Raw genomic sequence first — 19573 nt, 5'->3', positions numbered from 1 at the left:
AGCATTTATTTGGGTCCAGAAAGGCTGGCGAAGTGACAAGCTGGCTCTTAATTTTTTCCTTGACATTGAAGTCCACATACGGTAGCATTATGAGCATTGCAATTGGGCTATGATTGGATGGAAAGAACATTTCGGGGGGGGGGGGGTACATCAATTATACATTTACCAGAAGACAGAATTAGGTCAAGTCTATTTTCACCTCTTGTAGGTTGGTCATTGATAAGAGAGATGGAACATGGCTGTAGTGTGCCTGTTGACTGAATACTGCAAATTGGTTTCTCTGTAAATGATGCTTCAATATGGAAATGCATTTGCTATAAAAAAATTGACAGTCCATTTTTCGAAACTTGAAGAGTAAACCTAATGAATTCCATGAATTGCATTTTTATAACAGATGAACCAAATTCCTAGGTTTTTAAAGATGTGAAAGAAATTGTGTAATAAATTGTAAATATATTGATTATTCATTTGTGTCTTTTTAATGTGTGCCTTTAGCATGTACCTAATCATGTGCCTTTAATGCAAGTTTAGGATTTTATCACAGTATAAGTTGACCTTAAAATTTTACAGTTTTTATTTTTTTTATCTGTTTTATATTTTTTATATGTTTTGAAGTCATTGTATACAACAGAATGCATGGTGCATGTAAGAGCAGAGAGCTGAAAAAATTTTGGGCTATACCTTAAGATTAACCTATAAGCCTAAACTAGCTTATAAGTTGATCTTTACCTGAAAATACCATAGTAGCAACACTAATTTTACAAAAACATTAATATGCAAAAGTATATATTAAATATATAAATGTTGAAAGGAGAATGCCTAACTTGTTCTGGTATATTGCTATGTTTCTTTTTAAAATCAAGCACAAAACATAAATTGGTTGCTAAATCCCCCCCCTCCCCTCACACACAAAAAAAAAAAAAAAAAAGCCTTCTAAAATGTTAAGATGAGTGTGATAGAGATTGGGGGGGGGGGGGGCAGCTGTGAAATGGTGAGATAGAGTTACAGATTAATAAAACTGCTTTTTTAAAAATTAAACTGAAAATTTTCAGGAATACTTTCACTGACATGCTCATATATCTATTGTAATGTGGGCACTTGGGTTTAGTACAAAGTTACTGATTAAGCTACAGATATATGTTTATAAGTAAGAGAAATCTATTAATGATAAGAATATGAGAAAAAAATTGGAGGAGAAATAAGACAGAATAATGTGTGCAATTAACAGTGTTATCTATTCTTGAAGCTTCTGTTTTGATTTAGTACAGGGCTTATGAAAATGGGTGTTGCATTATATCCTGAAAGATGAGAAGGTCTCATAACAGTTGAATAACATGGCACAGCATGCTGGCAAACCATTCCTTGAATGTGATAAAAAGAGATGACCATAACCTTTCCTGCAGAAGCTAACACCGCAAAATAAAAACCACCTCTTGCTTTTTTTCAGTGTTGGCAATGACATAGACTTCCAAGCAACATTGGGTTTAAGTCAGGCGATTGGGGTGGCAACACCATAATTTGCGATACCCCTCCTTCTTTTGCTTACTATCTGGGTTGAAATGTTGAAGCCATGTCTCATCTATCATTATCACCTTGTGCAGAACCTCATCATCTTCAGTAACCATCTATTGCAGCTTCTGACAAACCTCCATGCAAATATGTTGTTGCTCAAGTGTGAGTAGTCTTGGAATCCAGTGTGCACAAGCATGTGTCATTATGCAAATGGTCATGGAGAATACTGTGTGTGCTTCCTACTGATATTCTCAACATCTCTACCAGTTGCCTTACTGCTATATGACAATCTTCTCTCACGATTACAGAAGCAGTGTGTATGATTTCTGTGATGAAAGCAGTGGTTGGAGATCCAGGACTGGCGATTTTTGTGATTGTATCATATCCATCTTTAAACTTTCTAAACCACTTTGACGCTGTGCTGTATAGAAGTGTAGCTTCACCTAAAGTCTCTTTTAACATTTCATATGCTTCAGCTGATGTTTTCTTGAGACAGAAACAGAATTTGAGAGTAGCATACTGTTCTTCATGTGTCACATCCATTGTTATGTAGGTGAAAACTGAAATGGCATAAACTTGACTTGCCACTCGGGTAGTATTGTTAAGCTTGTGCTTTGTACAATATGTCTTCTCTCTCTCTCTCTCTCTCTCTCTCTCTCTCTCTCTCTCTCTCTCTCTCTCTCTCTCTCTCTCTCATAGACATCTTTTCACCCAAAACAAAAGTTACTATCAATTTAAAGGTAAGGAACAAAAAGGTTTGGCTGTCAAATAATTAGAAAATTCTGGGTATGGTGACTACACTACTCATTTGGAACAAATTTCATTCAGTTTCTTTTGTTTATGGTTTCTTCAGTCATGGCTAAATTAATTAGTCTGAAGCAGAGGTGTTTCCTCAGGGTTTTTCTCTGGTTCTTTTCATCTTCCAAACAACTAACTTAATTCACACACCATAAGAGACAAAATGTACAGATGTGGCAGGTAACAGGAATGACATTGCTTACTATTTAAAAGGACTGAATAATTAAAAAAATTGTCATGAACAAGTGACTCGTGTCACTATTTGATGACGATCCACTCTGTTGTATTCGGAAATAGTCTGTAAAATAGAATTTAGTAAGCTGATACTGGGCAGTATTTTTATTTTAAGCATTTGCTTATAATTTTTATTAAACAAGACAGCATTAATTATTGACTTTTATAGGTTTTTCCAAAAAGAATGCCTTGCCAAACAATAAAAGGAAAGCTGAAGATAAAAGAAACAAAGTTAAAAAGCCATGTCTTTGGTAAGTTGCTCAGTGGCAAAAAATATTTTTTTTTGCAAAAAAATTTCTAATAATATGAAATTGTATATATGCAGCATATTCATAAAATCAGTATTTGGTTGAAAATTAATTTTCAATCAAATACTGATTTTATGAATATACTGCACCACCAGACTTAAATCCTATGGATTTTTGTATCTGGGGTCATGTAGAAAGCTTGGTGTACACTTCTGACATTAACAGAGTTGAGGAAATGTAGCGTTGGGTTGAAGGAGCCTTTTAGCAAATCAGAAATGCCCCTGGAATGCCTGAGAGGATTCACAACTCAATGCAGAGAAGACTACAAATCTGCGTACAGATGCAAAGACAGCATTTTGAACACCTTTTGTAACATCCTGTAACATGTAACATCTGTAAAATCCTGTAGTGCTGAAACCAAAAATTAAAAATGTATTATCTTATGTTTAATAAAACCACCCTTAGCAAAGGATTCAAAGCTTTTGCTAAACTAGTGCTCCTATAGTCAGTGGCGGATCCGAACAGAAAATGTGCATTATCTCGAAAATGGTTAATTTGCAGCCCGATGTTCATTGGGACTTTTTTGCTTATTTTAGTTTGTACTTTTCACCTTTAAATTATTGACCATCATTTTTGAAATACCCTGTATGTATGCATATTATAATAAATATAAAGATGTAAGTATGAGTTACACGGAAAGCCAAAAAGGAATAATAGCCGAAACATAAAAAATATTTTAAAGGAAGTGACCTGTAAAATTAATAAAATAAAATAACGGTAGCTGGCATCAGATAATGGTGGATAAATTTAGCCATAGTTCAAAAAAAAGGGGGAAATAGAAAAAAAATACAATTGAATCTGATGGCAGCAAAAATAAAAGTTGATACATGATCAGGTTTTTCATCAGGGGACTACGCCTGACCATGTATTTGAAAATAAAGTAAAATTAATCAGATAGTATGAATCAGAGCTGTACTACTCAATATGTTCTACGTTGATAATAATATTAGTAAAATAATAAGAAGAGGAGTTTACCTCAATATAGTGCGTAGAACACTTCCGTATGATACCCTTCAGAAATTAAAACGGAAAAAACGAAAAAATCGACAACTTACTGGTACATTAGAATAAAATATAAATAATTAAATAATCAATTTAACACAATTAAAAATCAAATTAACGCAATTAAAAGAATCAAACGAAAATATTCAAAACGATTTTCCTTCCTTGGCTGCCGAACATTAACAGAATTTTCGTGTAATTTAATTTCAATGGTTTCTGCAATTAATAGTCGCGTATAATTATGTTGAACGTTAAGTATTTTGGCTTCGTTAAATAAAAAAGTATGTTTTTTGTTAATGGCATGAAAGGCTAATTCTGACGCTGCTGAACGAAAAGCACGAACTGAGGCTTCATGTTGATTTACACGAATATTAAGAGAAAATCGGGTCGAACCCTGATAAGACGAGTCGCAATCACCGCAAGAAATGTTGTATACCAGATCGTTAATTTGTGTTGCGAACGCTGAAAGAACCAAGCGATTGTTCAGTATAGTGTGTAACTTCCGTATTGGCCTAGCTACAATTTTAAATTCGGTATCTTTAAAGAATCTGTTAAGCTGTTTGTGCCACTGTTCAACATATGGGACCGAAATAAAGTATTTTTTGATATTACTATTGTTGATTGGTGTAGTATTTTGTATCCTATCCTTAGCTTGTACCCTAATTCGGTTTATTGTGGTAATGGAATAATTGTATTTCTGAGTCTAAAGCAGATTCCGTCGTTGAATATTTATAGGCATTAAGAAATTGATTAAAGATAATCGATCTTTTGTAGGTGAACGGGTGATAGCTATTATAATGTAGAAGCATACCGGTGTTTGTAGGTTTTCGATAGATGCTAAATTGTATTTTATTCGAGTCCCGGGTAAGCGTGAAATTTAGAAGGTTTAATGACTTAGTATCCGTATCCTCCCTTTCCAATGTAAATTTGAGTCTAGAATGAATATTATTAAACGAATGTAAAATGCCTTGGATAGTATTACTATCGGTAAAAACTAGAACATCATCTAAATACCTCTCATAGTATGTGATATGGGTTCGAAAAGGTATCAAATGTATCTGCTCAATCGTTGAGAGATAGATCTCTGATATTAAGCCACTCAGGCTCAAACCCATAGGTAATCCAAAAATTTGTTTGTATACCTTGTCTCGAAAGGTGATGTAGTTAGCCTCAACTAACAGTTTAATTAAGTGAAAAATTTCCTTAATAGGTAGCTTCGTATAATTAATCGGTGTCGAGTTTTTATTTAACATATCCCAAATGATATCTAATGTGTATTCAACGTTTACATTCGTATATAAGGAGGTAACATCTAGTGAGAATAAATTGTCATTGTCGCCGAGTCTACAGTCTTTAAGCTTATTAAATAATGTATCGTAGTTCTTAATCCCAAATTGTATTACCTGTCTAAAGGGTTTTATAATGTTATATACATGTGTGGCTAAGGATGAAAATGCCGAGTTCCTGTAGGAAACAATAGGTCGAATAGGAAATCCAGTCTTGTGTAATTTTACCTGACCGAAAAGTGCAGGAATATTGTATGTTCTGGACTTCAATTCTTTTAACTGAGCCATAGTAATGTAGTCGTTTTTTCGATACGTGGTTAACGTTTTATTGTATTGATTGACCAAATTGGTAAACATTGCCGGGTCTACTTCACGATAAGTGGAGGTATCTGACACAACTGAATCTAACTTATTAATATAATCATGTTTATCTAGTATTACCACTGTATCTCCTTTATCTGCCCTCTGTATAATAATGTCCTTATTTCCCCGAAGTTCTCGTAAAGCTGAACTGTCATGTGTATTCAATTTAGGAAGTCGCGTTTCTTTTATGTTATTCACTACATGGTTAACTTGTTGAATAAATACATCTTTTTGTGGAACATTATGAAGTCCAAATTCAATATCAATTACGCATTGTTTTTTAGGCAGTTTTCGAGGTGGTAAATTATAATTTAGTCCTTTGGATAAAAGCGAAATCTGGTCCTGTGATAGTGTACACGAGGAAAGATTTGTAACCTGTTGATACGTCGGTTCGTTGGATAATTGGTGAGGGGGTGTTCGTGAACTAGTTGACATATTCTGGTAACACGTTGTGTGTCTGTGGGGGGGATGTCACCCAACTCGTATGAACTTGGTCGCAAGCCCGCGACAATGTGTTAGAATTCGCATGAACGTGTCTTGACATATCCGATAATGTTTGCAACTTATTAACGTGTCTGTTTTTTATTTCTGAGGCCTGTGCTTCCCGTCGCAAATCTATGGAGGTCTTCAGTACGGACCAATCGTTCGGATGTAGATAATTTTTTAATTTATCGCGAAGCTTCCTAACCTGAGAAAGGTATTTTTGTTTATTTGAATATCGAGATTTTAAGGCAAGCTTAACAATATTACGCGATGTCGCCAGTGTTAGTTGTTTTATGCCTGAAATTTTTTGATTTAAATTCACCCTGGCAAACTTCGGAACGATGTTGTTTTGAAGACAATATTTTAGAAAAGAAATATGGTAACTTTGGGCCGAGTATCTTAGTGTAGATTTAATGTAATTTTGTACCAAGCCATTCAAAAAATATCCCATAGTTGTGTGTATCGATTGTTTACTGCTGGAAAGATAAGAAGTGAATGAAATAGTCAATAAGAGTTTAAAAATTAATTAGATAGTATGAATTAGAGCTGTACTACTTAATATGTTCTACGTTGGTAATAATATTAGTAAAATAATAAGAAGAGGAGTTTACCTCAATATAGTGTGTAGAACACTTCCGTATGATACCCTCCAGAAATTAAAACGGAAAAAACGAAAAAATCGACAACTTACCGGTACATTAGAGTAAAATATAAATAATTAAATAATCAATTTAACACAATTCAAATCAATTTAAAACAATTAAAAATCAAATTAACGCAATTAATAAATAAATAAATAAATCTTTATTTGTCCTACCAAATTTAAAATATAGGTGTACATTGGTAAGTGACAAATTCCCTTCACGGCAGACAATGCCAGGGGATTATCATAAAATGCGAATAAAAGAATGTCTAAAATATACAAGAAAGGTTAAATATACACGAAAAGATGACATTCAAACTACATTACTCTTCACTACATTTCTGTCTAGAGTCCTGGAAATTGTAATACAAAAGTTCATCTTAACATTACATCAACTTGTGCGAGATATACATTATTCAATTGCGTACACACAGTTCTTGACAGAAATTCACACAACTACTAGGCAACAGTAGCCTCAGTGAGCCACACTGCGGTTTGTTTCCTATATTTTGGGTCTTCTATGAGCCTTAGTAGGTCAATTCCGATATGTGTTAGGAACTGAATTGATTCTAACGCACTGGCGGGTATAAACCTGTCGGCGATCTTCAGTCTGTTGGTCTTCATTCTCAAGGATTTTGTACCTCTTAATGCAGATGGCGGGATGTGCCACTCACAAAGCTGCCAGAAGCATGGTGATGATATTGTGCCAATCATCATTTTGATTGTAGTTATTAATCGTTTCCAGGAAATGATGTCTGGTAAACGCTGCAGTTTAAGCTGTTCAGAGAGCTGCGTGGTCCTTAACTGTTGAGGGAGGTGGTGCTTACGGTTTGCCCACTTCAGCAGCCAGAATTCACTCGCATATATTCTCCTAATGTGGGTAGGGGGGGCTGACGCCCACAATTCAGCGCCATACAAAATGGCTGAATACACTGTGGTTCTTAAATATCGTGCTGTTATTGCAGTCTGTTTCACGTGCAAGAGGTGCTGTTTTGTTGCCCAACGTAAGTAGTTCATTTTCTTTACAATCAGGTCAATATGAGAGTTGAACGTAAGTTTCGTATCAAACGTTACTCCGAGATCTCTATGTGTCTCAACAACTGGGATAGGTTTGCCATTAAGTTTCGGGTGTACGAGCGTAGGCGATTTTTTGAGCGAGTACACCATGATTACAGTCTTCTGCGGATTTAGGGCCAAGCCAAATTTGTCCAAGTACACAAATAAGTTCAGAAGCTTATAATTAATCTGCTCACACAATGCCCTATTGTTCATGGACGGTTGGATGGGTGTTAGGATCTTAATGTCACCTGCATAAGTGCATACATCATCCCTACCGTTGCAGAACGGAATCATCATGGCGGTAAAGAGGAGTCCTGATAAAACTCCACCCTGTGGAACTCCTGCATGGAGGATCTGACTATCTGTGCGGTAATAAATGGACCGACAAGTAAGTAGGGCCTGTAGGAACTTCAGCAAATTTCCTTTTATTTGGAAGCATGTTGGAGCAGATGAAGTAAGGCATGTACATCCAGACTATCGAAGGCTGCTTTTATATCGGCAACATTATTAATCTTTTTCATCACACTCAATTTTGAAGGACGCATATGTGGCTGCCCTCTTCAGTAGGGTGACTCTTACAGTTATATTCATGAGTCGTAAGCATTCAGACACAATTTGTTCTGGAGTAGTCTGAGGGTCGACTCGGGAAACAAAGATTGCTTTAGATTGTTGGATGGGTCTTGTGATCATGGGTTTTATTCGAGAGGATAATGATGCACCGGACAATCTACCGTAGTTGTTATTGGTAGGGTATTGTGTACCAGCTGCCAAGATGGAGTTGTTTTGGCTGTACTGGCTACGACTAGATGTGTAGGAGGGTACGGGGGAGGTCTTTGAACAACTTTTCTTTTGAAGAAAATTTCATTTCTGTTCCCATATGATTTGTTATTCAGTCTATTCGGCATAAGGCTACTGAGACAGTGTATAGCATTCTGGATTGGCGGGGAATCCGGCAGACTGGTATATGAAGTATTAGCTTCTTGATACGGCCACTCAGTAACGTCTTCATTAAGGCAATTTGCCACTGGATTATTTGTTGTGGATCTGTCGATGCATTTTCCCATATGAGTTAATGGTCTCTCTGAAACTCGGTTGGTTTGTGTAGAGATATCTGGCCTTAGGACCTACCGCATTAGGGTTATTTAATGTGGGAAAAATGACATTATTCACACAGCAGTCACTCGATGCAGGTGTGAGACTTAACTTCTCCGTTCTATGACATGAATTGCTTGTGCTAAGTTTATCCTCATGAGGTACCGAGAGATTAGAATGCTGCCACTTCTGAGTTTCAATTTCTAGCGAAGGATTTATACCGTTGATAACACTAGCTTCGGGAACTGATTGAACACAACTCGTCATGTGTTGACGGTTTTGGGTGCCTTTTGTGTCATGACCATTACGTGACCTCACCCTTGGTTGATATTATGTGTGTGAATTGACCCTGGGGGTATTTGCCATCGTACCCTGATTGCCGTGATCTTCAGAGAGTTTTAATAATTTGGCTTTGACTAGAGACAGTAGTTGAGTGTCTAGAGTGTTGATTATTAGATGCCTTATTTCGTTCGCGATGAGTTCCAGTTTTTGGTCGTCTAGGCGAAGGAATGTAGTGTTATCTGGTTGTTGGTACTCCGCTTTTTCTTTTGTTCCTAGGCAAGGTTCCGCAGCCGAGTTTGATACTTCACTTGGGGCATCTAGACTCACGCTGTGATTTATTTGGTTGTATTCATTTAAATTTACACTTACAATAGTATTCCACTGTTAGAAGCAGTATCAGTCAGGGTTTCATTATAATGTTGGCTGACATACACACTATCACTAGTATGCCGCCGTCTGCATTGATTTCTGTAGAGTTGCACTCGAAACGTACCTGGCTTAATGGAGGCGGTAATATTGCCATTGACATTAGCATCGTAATACCCATTCACGGGAGACTCTATCCCGATATCAAAATTCATTCCAGATATTAGTGTAGACACAGCAGGTTGGCTGTGTTCAGCGGCTATTTTGTCATTCTCATTCTGTCCAGGTGTTTTCGCCGGCATAAAGTCGTCTGTTTTACGAGCTAATAGTACGTCGCCATACATAGAATCTTCGACGCTGTGTGGCACCTCACATGCAGATTCAATTTCATTGACAGCTACAGCATTCGGTGAGCTGTATAAGACTGCAGGACTGACAAGACTGTTGCCAGCGTTGGTTACCAAAAGAGGCTTTGCTTTATCTATGTTAGTGGAGTTATTAGGTTGCGTTCCTTTCCTTTCGCTTTCGTCCTTCTATTTGGTGGTACCTTCTTATGTACAGGTGTTTTGCACGCTTGGCACAGGTACGATTTTCTCTTAGAAGCTGACAATTTTGAGAGATTATTTACGCAGCAAGCCCCTAGGCTAAGTGCGCAGCTGACACTGCACAGTGAGAGACGCAGGCTTTTGACACTGGCTACACGTGGTTTTTCCGGCACACATGACATTCTTCTGGGTAGGGCTTAGCATATTTGAACTCCGACAAATTTTACTGTAGTGAACTTTCAGTATTCTGCTTTCAACTGACTTTTCATTTAAGCTCAGAAGAGGAGTTACTTTCAAGTCAATTTGCTACGGTGACTTTCAGCGGATTTAATTACAGACTTCAGGCCGCTGGCGCTAGGGAGGAGGCCATCAGGGAATTTAACACACTTAATGATCAAGGGAATTAATCAGGCCTATTGTGTGGCAACCTTGACCTGGTGAGGTTTCTACTTACACAATTGGGCCAACTTCGCAATACCGTAGTTATGATTGCAATATATGAGACGAAAAAATGACAATAAAAATTTACCTGTCATGGAGAGTTCTACAACAGCTCCATCAATGGGCGGCAAATACTAAACGGAGTCTTGTGGTATTGGATTCATCATGGTACACAGTTATTAACACTATATTTTTAGCACTAAACGCGGAGCATGAAAATGCGTGGCCGCACGGTCGACGGCTTGAAAATACCTGAATCTAACGAAAATATTCAAAACGATTTTCCTTCCTTGGCCGCCGAACATTAACAGAATTTTCGTGTAATTTAATTTTAACGGTTTCTGCAATTAATAGTCGCGTATAATTACGTTGAACGTTAAGTATTTTGGCTTCGTTAAATAAAAAAGTATGTTTTTCGTTAATGGCATGAAAGGCTAATTCTGACGCTGCTGAACGAAAAGCATTATTTAATTATTTATATTTTACTCTAATGTACCGGTAAGTTGTTGATTTTTTCGTTTTTTTCCGTTTGAATTTCTGGAGGGTATCATACGGAAGTGTTCTACGCACTATATTGAGGTAAACTCCTCTTCTTATTATTTTACTAGTAAAATTAATCGAAAAAGAAAAGCAAAATAACTCCGACAAAGTATGAGTTACATGAAAAGCCAAAAGAAATTAAGCAGAAGTGGTTGTCTTTTAAGTATAGCTTCGTGCAAAATTTATTTTTGCTGACATCGGATTCAATTGTATTTTTGTTCTATTTTCCCTTTTTTTTTGAACCAGGGCTAAATTTATCCACCGTTATCTGATGCCAGCTACCGTTATTTTATTTTATTTATTTACTGGTCACTTCCTTTAAAATATTTTTTATGTTTTAGCTATTATTCCTTTTTGGCTTTGAAAATAAAGTAAAAATAATCAAAAAAGAAAAGCAAAATAACTCCTACAAAGTATGGACAAGGTAGTCCCTATGCACTGTTTATAATGAAAGTTGCGGTAAAATTTAATACAAAAGAATTAAAGTAAATAAATACTAATAAGTCAAAAACTTAAAATCTATACCTGAAATATAAAACCAGATGAGCAGAAAATGACAGTGCGAAAACACAAATAGTCAATCCGATAGCCACAACCAAGGCGCTAACGAACAGGGACCGTACATAATTTATAGTAATAAAACCAATGTCTCTCAGAGAGAGAGAGAGAGAGAGCGCTGTAAAATAAATAGTGACCTCTATAATGCATTTTACCTTAAAGTATGGACAGAAAGAAATATGAAGAAATGCGGCAGGAAGTATAACGAACATGACTATATAAAGCAATAAAGAAATTAAGCAGAACTGGTTGTATTTTAAGACTAGCTTCGCACAAAGCAGCAGAAGGCTAAGACTTAAATTGAGGATAGATAAACACATTAAATATAGATATTGAATATAACAAATGCCCCATAGCGTGCAAAGCAGCAGCATAGGAACCAGATGTATATATATATAATAACTATGAAAGTTAATGCATATTGAATAAAGATTGAGTATAAATTGAATATAACAAATGCACCATAGTGCACATAGGATGTAGATGTATATATAATAACTATGAAAGTTAATGCAGAGACAGAAGTGGAAGTCATACAAAATGCCACAAGGAAAAGGACAGAAAGCAAATGGCCAAAGGTGTAACCCATAAGTCTATCTAGAGATAGCAAACAGACGTGGTTGTAATTTAAAGAATAGCATCATGCAAAGCAGCAGATAGCTAATTCTTAAATAGATATAAAATATTAAATATATTGTTAATAAGTTAAAAATAGTGGAAATAAAGGGAAAATAAAAATAGACCAAATATGTCAAATGCACCAAAGTGCACAAAGCAGCAGAAAAGGATGCAGATGTATATATATGTATTATAATAAATACAAAATGTAAGTATGAGTTACATGGAAAGCCAAAAGCCAAAAAGGAATAATAGCCAAAACATAAAAAATATTTTAAAGGAAGTGACCTGTAAAATAAATAAAATAAAGTAATGGTAGCTGGCATCAGATAATGGTGGATAAATTTAGCCCTGGTTCAAAAAAAGTGGAAATAGAACAAAAATACAGTTGAATCCAATGTCAGCGAAAATAAATTTTGCATGAAGCTAGTCTTAAAATACAACCACTTCTGCTTAATTTCTTTTGGCTTTTCATGTAACTCATACTTTGTAGGAGTTATTTTGCTTTTCTTTTTCGATTAATTTTACTTTATTTTCAAATTTCTACTCTTACACAGTTTTGGACAAGTATGGAAACAGTCCTTTGATACATGGTCAGGTGTAGTCCCCTGATGAAAAACCTGATCATGTATCAACTTTTATTTTCGGTGACATTGGATTCAATTGTATTTTTGTTCGATTTCCCCCCCCCTTTTTTTTTTAACTATGGGTAAATTTATCCACCATTATTTGATGACAGCTACGGTTATTTTATTTATTTTACAGGTCATTTCCATTAAAGTTTATGTTTCAGCTATTATTCCTTTTTTGGCTTTTGGCTTTCCGTGTAACTCATACTTACATTTTATATTTATTATAATATGCATATATATACATCTGCATCCTTTGCTGCTGCTTTGCGTGCTTTGGTGCATTTGACCTATTCAGTCTATTTTTATATTTCCACTGTTTTTAACTTATTAGCAATATATTTAATATTTTATATATATATATAAAATATATATATTTTTTTCATATATATATATATATATAAAATAAAAATATTTTATATCAACATAGTTCCGGAAATGCTTGGTTTCCAAGTTATTAACTGGATGTCTTATCTCCCGCAGGTGATTTCCTTCATCACGTACTGACAGAATCTGGTGGTTTTCCATTCCGACCATGTACTCAAATCAGGAGCAAGCGGATATGCACCTTATCTGCGGTTTGGCAGACAGCAATGGAGGCTCGTTGTTTGTACCACGAAAGGTTTCCTGAACGAAGATGTCCAGACGGGAAAACGTTTGAAGGTATCTATCTTTGTGAAGATGGGACCTTTACACTTCATGCTGCCGACAGAGGACAACCAAGATCTAAGACTCCTGAAGTAGAGGAGGAGATTTTGGATGTTGTGCATGCCACTCTTGGAATCAGCACATGCAGAATAGCAATGCAACTGGCTGTTCAACGTTCGACTATATGGAGAGTGTTGCGAGAACACCAGCTGTATCCTTACCATGTGCAACGGATACAGGCCTTGTCACCAGCAGATTACCCTGCACAAGTAATGTTCTGCCAGTGGTTTTTGCAGCAGTGTGGTACAACTCCTCACTTTCCTGCCTTAGTGATATTCACAGATGAAGCACAGTTCACACGAGACAGAATCCAAAACTTTCACAATCAGCATGTATGGGCTGAGGAAAACCCACATGCAATTCTTTCATCACATCACCAACAGCAGTTCAGCCTCAACATCTGGGTGGGTGTTTTTGGTGATAAGTTATTTGGGTCCCATGTACTTCCAAACAAATTCACAGGGCAGGTGGACAGAAATTATCTGGAAAACAAGGCCTTGAATGGGTTGAGCACGCTGAATTCTGATGGGATCCTTCCACTTGTTCAGATCACGAACCTAAGGGGGCATAAATTCAAATTAAGAAAAGACAGATGTAGAATAGATGTGTGGAAATTTGCCTTTACCCAGCGGGTGGTTAATTGCTGGAACAAACTTCCATCTGTCGTTGTGGAAGTTGATAGGTTGAATAAATTTAAGGAGGAACTGGACAGGCATTTGGAGGGAATGGTGTGATTTTTTTTTTTTTTGGGATGATGCTGCATAAGCTCATACACTTGCTTTCTTGCATCACATGCCACTGCTACTACTACTACAACATGCCTGATTTCTTGGATGACACGCCACTGATCATTCGTTAACAAGCACACTTCATGCACGATGGTGCTCCTGCACATTTCAGCTACCTATCCTGCAATTACCTGAATCGAAGGTTTCCTGGTCGGTGGATAGATAGAGGTGGACCAACTAGTTGCCTGGCCTCCACGCTCATCTGATTTAAACCCACTAGATTTCTTCTTGTGGGGCCATTTAAAGTCATTGGTGTATTCGACTCTGGTAGCTGATGTGGAAACTCTCCGCAGTCGAATTGTGGCAGGTTGTGAGACAATATGAAACATGCCAGGAATTTGGCATCGTCTTGACGTGTCCATGAGTCATCGATGTTGAGGCCTGTATTCAGGCAGAAGGTGGACATTTTGAACAATTACTATAAGGTGATGTGAACAGTTAAGTGTCATAGACAGACCTTCAAACCTTGGAAACCAAGCATTTCTGGAACTATGTTGATATAAAATATTTTTATTGTCTACATATGAGGAACTCATTACTGAAGTTATGCTGTGTATTTTTGAGAGTGTGTGTATTTTTGAGACACTGTGTGTGTGTGTGTGTGTGTGTGTGTGTGTGTGTGTGTGTGTGTGTGTGTTAAATGTTATTTAAAGTCAAAAGTAACAGTTGATGGAAAAATAACAATAAAAAGCAAAAATGAATAAACAAGGTATGAGAAATGCACCAAAATGCACAAAGCAGCAGTAAAGGATGCATAAGTATAAATAAATCCAAAAAAAAGTGTGTAAAGATGGAAGTGAGAATTACACAAAGTGCCACGGACTGGAAGGGTAAGGATAGAAAAAAGAAGTAATGTAGATATGAAAAAGGCAAAAGAATGTTAATATTCTAAAAGTTACGATGAATTAAGAAAATTATGGGCTGAATTTGCAAAGCCAATTTGGAGGTGAAGGAACTATAAAGTAAAATTATTAATACAAATGATTAAACAAAATAAAGTAAAACAAATAAAATAAAAATGGTGGAGCTGTCATCTGATATGGGTGGGCAAATTTAGTTATAGGTCAATTAGGGGGAATGCAAAATTTAATGTCAGCAGAAGTAAATATTGTTACATGGTTAAGTAATTCATCAGGAGACTACACCCAACCATGTATCAGGAACTGCGTTTCTATACTTGCCCATAACAGTAGAAGAAATATGAAATAAAAGAAAAAGATTAGCACATTCTTTTACAGTATGGACAAGGTAGTCCCAGTGCAGTGTCAATGATATGAAAATTATTAAGGTAAAAATAAGGATAAGCCTAAAAAATATACATTTACTTATAATTAAGTATTTTCAGAGTGGGAAAGAGGTATTTTGAAATATATGTAGAATTTTGAGTAAATTAGAGAAAAAAATATTTTAGTGTCGGAATTTTGTTGAAGATAAGAAGAATTAAAATAATTTATGGTTGGAATTTAAAATAAATAGTAACGAGCACATGGTATAGGGAGAGGTATTAAATTGAGGATGGGGTAGGGATAAAGGCATGATTAAACAAAGACGAAATTAGTAATAGAATGAGGATAGCTGAAACGTTCGTATCACCCTCGTATTGCACTAATAGCTCTACAAACGGGAAGAAAGGTAGAATAAGAAAGTGGAAAGGGAAAAGGTTTAGAAAAAGTTATTGAAACTTACCAAGCTTGCTGGGTAAGTTTCAGTAACTTTTTAATAGGTTGTGAAGTCTTTGGCCTTTTAGTAAGGGCTCTGGCTTTGAAAGAGTTAGTATATATAGGAGATGAATACCAAATGCTTGTACTGCAGGTAAAAAAACAGGCAAAAAATATGTATGTCGAATCAGGCCTAGAAACAAAACCGAAAGTATAATAAGAAAGGAAACGATACCTGGAGTTTTCAAGTAATACGTAGCGAAAGGAAGACGGCAGGAAAATAAAGTGCACATATTTTGTAGAGAGGCTGGATATATCAAAAACAAAGCTACATAAGTGACTTAGCTACTGGATAAAGCAATTTATAGCAGCATTACAAACTTGATAGAGAGCTGTGAAGAAGTGGAAATAGATATGGAAATAGTGTCTTCTATAGTCTAATTATGAATAAGTAAGAGCGTAGAGATACATAAGAGTAACATTAGAAAAGGGAGATTATATCTATAACGTTAGGAATGTGTTTTGAATAAAAGGATAAATAAAAAGTAGAATAAAAGTACAAATATAAACATAGCCATAATAAAATGAATAGAAAGTAGATCAAGTGGTGTGGCTTATATACTTAGCAAAAAGGATGTTGTTTGCAAAGCCAGAGCCCTTACTAAAAGGTTGGGCTTTACAATCCCAGCAAGCTCAGTAAGTTTCAATAATTTCTATACTTTTTACCTTTCCACTTTCTCATTCTACCTTTCTTCTCGTTTGTAGAGCTATTAGTATAATACGAGGGTAATATGAACATTTCAATATCCTCATTCTATTGCTATTTTCGTCTTTATTTAATTACGCCTTTATCCGTACCCCATCCTCGATTTAATACCTATCCCTATACCATGTGCTTATTCCAACCATAAATTATTTTAATTCTTCTTATCTTCAACAAAATTCCGACACTAAAATATTTTTTTCTCGAATTTACTCAAAATTCTACATATATTTTAAAATACCTCTTTCCCACTCTGAAACCACTTAATTATATATAAATGTATGTTTTATAGCCTTATCCTTATTTTTACCTTAATTTTCATATCATTGACGCTGCATTGGAATTACCTTGTCATTATAAAAGAATGTGCTAATCTTTTTCTTTTTGCTTTTTGGATTTATTTCGCATTTCTTTTGCTGTTGTGGACAAGTATAAAATGCAGTTCCTATTACATGGTAGTCTCCTGATGAATTACCTAACCATGTATCAATATTTACTTCTGCTGACATCAGACTTTGCATTTTTGCCTTCCCTCTATTCGACCTATAACTAAATTTGCCCACCTATATCCGGATGACAGCTCCACCATTTTTATTTTATTTGTTTTACTTTATTTTGTTTAATCATTTGTATTAATAATTTTACTTTACAGTTCCTTCACCTCCAAATTGGCTTTGCAAATTCAGCCCATAATTTTCTTAATTCATCATAACTTTTAAGATATTAACATTCTTTCACCTTTTTCATATCTACATTACTTTTTTCTATTATCCTTACCCTTCTAGTCCCTGGCACTTTGTGTAATTCTCACCCATCTATACAAACTTTTTTCAGATTTATTTACACTTACATCTTTATATATATATAAAAAAAAAACTACTTACATATTTTGGTATAAATAAAAATTAGAAAAGTTTTCACAGGTGGTGATGGATGCAGGTAACCTTTATGAAGAAGGGAAAAAGTAAAAGTTGAGTGGCTTGAACCATCAGTGCCTTGAATAAAAAAAAGCACTCTTCTATACCAAAATAATGCTTACGTTCTAACTCCACAAATAACTATCTCAGTGTTACTAACCCTCTGTAACTACATAATACTTCAGGAATCATGTTGCACACAATCTGAACAATCTGGCACACTGAGAGATAGCTTTGATAATCAGCTGTCAAATACTCAAACTGATTGCACTAAAAATGAACCTTGAAGCAGTTGCAGAATGAGTCACCAATGAACTCTGATCGAATTATACTCTCATTATACTTGTCTCCTAATCAATAAATAGCTTATGCTGACTTAGAAGTACTAGTGACAAATCTCAGCCCAACTGCATCCTAGGTACTGTTTAGTGTGTGGAAAATCAAAACATGAACACGGACAAAAACCACTGCAACCTGATAACCTTCAGTAATGTACAGCAGCACACATAATGGCATCTTCCTACAGGATCTGCTTTGGCCGTTGATGTTTCTCTATGTTCAGCAACCACATACACTTTATTTACTGACTACTATCCTGTGATATGCTGCATAGATAATGGCATTTTCAACTGAATTGCAAAACGAATTTTGCTAAAGCCAGCAGATTGAAATAAGCAGCAGTCAGTTCTAGAAGAAGAAAAGCATGTTCAAAAAACATCCTTGGCAGTAGAATGTGTATCTAACCAAATATTAAAGGCAGCAGACCTCTCAATCCCCAAAACAATCCTCTTTATTCCACAATATTTTCAAAGTATTTGAAAATATTGTGGAATAATAAATGTAGCAGCTAAAAAAGAGAAGAGAGCATGGAACATGTTTGGGAAGTTCCCAATAACAATGAATCTCATTCACTTCAGACAGGCTCAGGCAAAAGCAAAGCAAGTTATGCAGATTAGTAAAAGGGAAACAAGGAGGTGTTTCACTTCCAGAATCACAAGAACAGTGTATGTTAAAATAAAGTGAATGTATTCCAAATGCCCACTCGTCAATCTTCCCATGCTTGCTTGTCAATGATTGTGATGTCATAAAACTAGAGATAGTGATGAATACTGGGCAAATAATTCATAGAAATTTCAGCTATGACTTCTTACACATCCTATTTCCACACACAAAAAGGCACAAGCTGAAAAATATTCAATCAACTTTGAATGAGTATTGATTGCTGCATACAACCTTGCTTTCACAATGCCAGAATTGCACCATGCTCTAGCCACTATCAAATTCAATGTAACAGGACCAGATGGAATTTGCCATATCATGATACCTTAACTTACTGAACCAGCCCTAAGACACTTAGTACTCACTAACAGGATATTTACAGATAGCATGATGATGACATCACCAACCTACTGCATTTACCAGCTTCATAAGCAAGGTAATGGAAAAATTGATCAATACCTGACTAATCTGGTTTTTAGCCCAAAAAAAAAATTAAGTGCAGTGCAGCTCTTGTGAGGAGAGATCTGCCCTTAACATATTGATTTGAATGGAAAGAAGCATCCTGCACGGTTTTCTCTAACATAGAAAAAGTGATTTTCTGTGACATAGTAAAGTCTGATATGGCTTGGAGATAGGATAGTGTAAAATCTATACAACCTGGAATTTAGGAAATACCTCCCACATTTCACCAACTTCTTGCATCACTTGCTCTTTTGAAATTCTTACTTACTGCTGTGATGTTATCCATAAAGGAGAGATCCCACAAGTCTTGGGTCCTTACACAAAACTTACTCTAAACATTACCACTACCCTAAGTCGATGATTTCTCTAATGCGTAATTAGTGATAAGTTATTTGCAAGAAACCACCAACAAAATTGTTAAATGGATTCAAAACAATAGTTTTGTTTCTTACCTCAGAAGACTTGAATGTACTTCTGTAGGAAGCAAAAACCTCCAACACCCAAACTCAAAACTTGGAC

At 35.7% G+C, this 19573-nt stretch overlaps 1 protein-coding gene across 1 annotated transcript in view; it reads left to right on the top strand.

Moving 5' to 3' along the window:
* LOC150081788 (splicing regulator SDE2) overlaps window positions 1–19573 on the top strand; it is a 150983-nt gene that overhangs the window by 85898 nt on the left and 45512 nt on the right. Inside the window, exon 5 of the mRNA XM_090379664.1 lies at window positions 2714–2795. Within this exon, the coding sequence (XP_090235790.1) occupies window positions 2714–2795 (82 nt within the window). The remainder of the gene's footprint in view (window positions 1–2713; window positions 2796–19573) is intronic.

Source organism: Mastigoproctus giganteus, chromosome 8 (genome assembly GCF_048544385.1).
Source record: "Mastigoproctus giganteus isolate SK-2022 chromosome 8, ASM4854438v1, whole genome shotgun sequence".
NCBI classification, from domain to species: Eukaryota; Metazoa; Arthropoda; class Arachnida; order Uropygi; family Thelyphonidae; genus Mastigoproctus; species Mastigoproctus giganteus.
The sequence above is the reverse complement of the archived record's forward strand: the minus strand, read 5'-3'. Positions and strand labels throughout refer to the sequence as shown.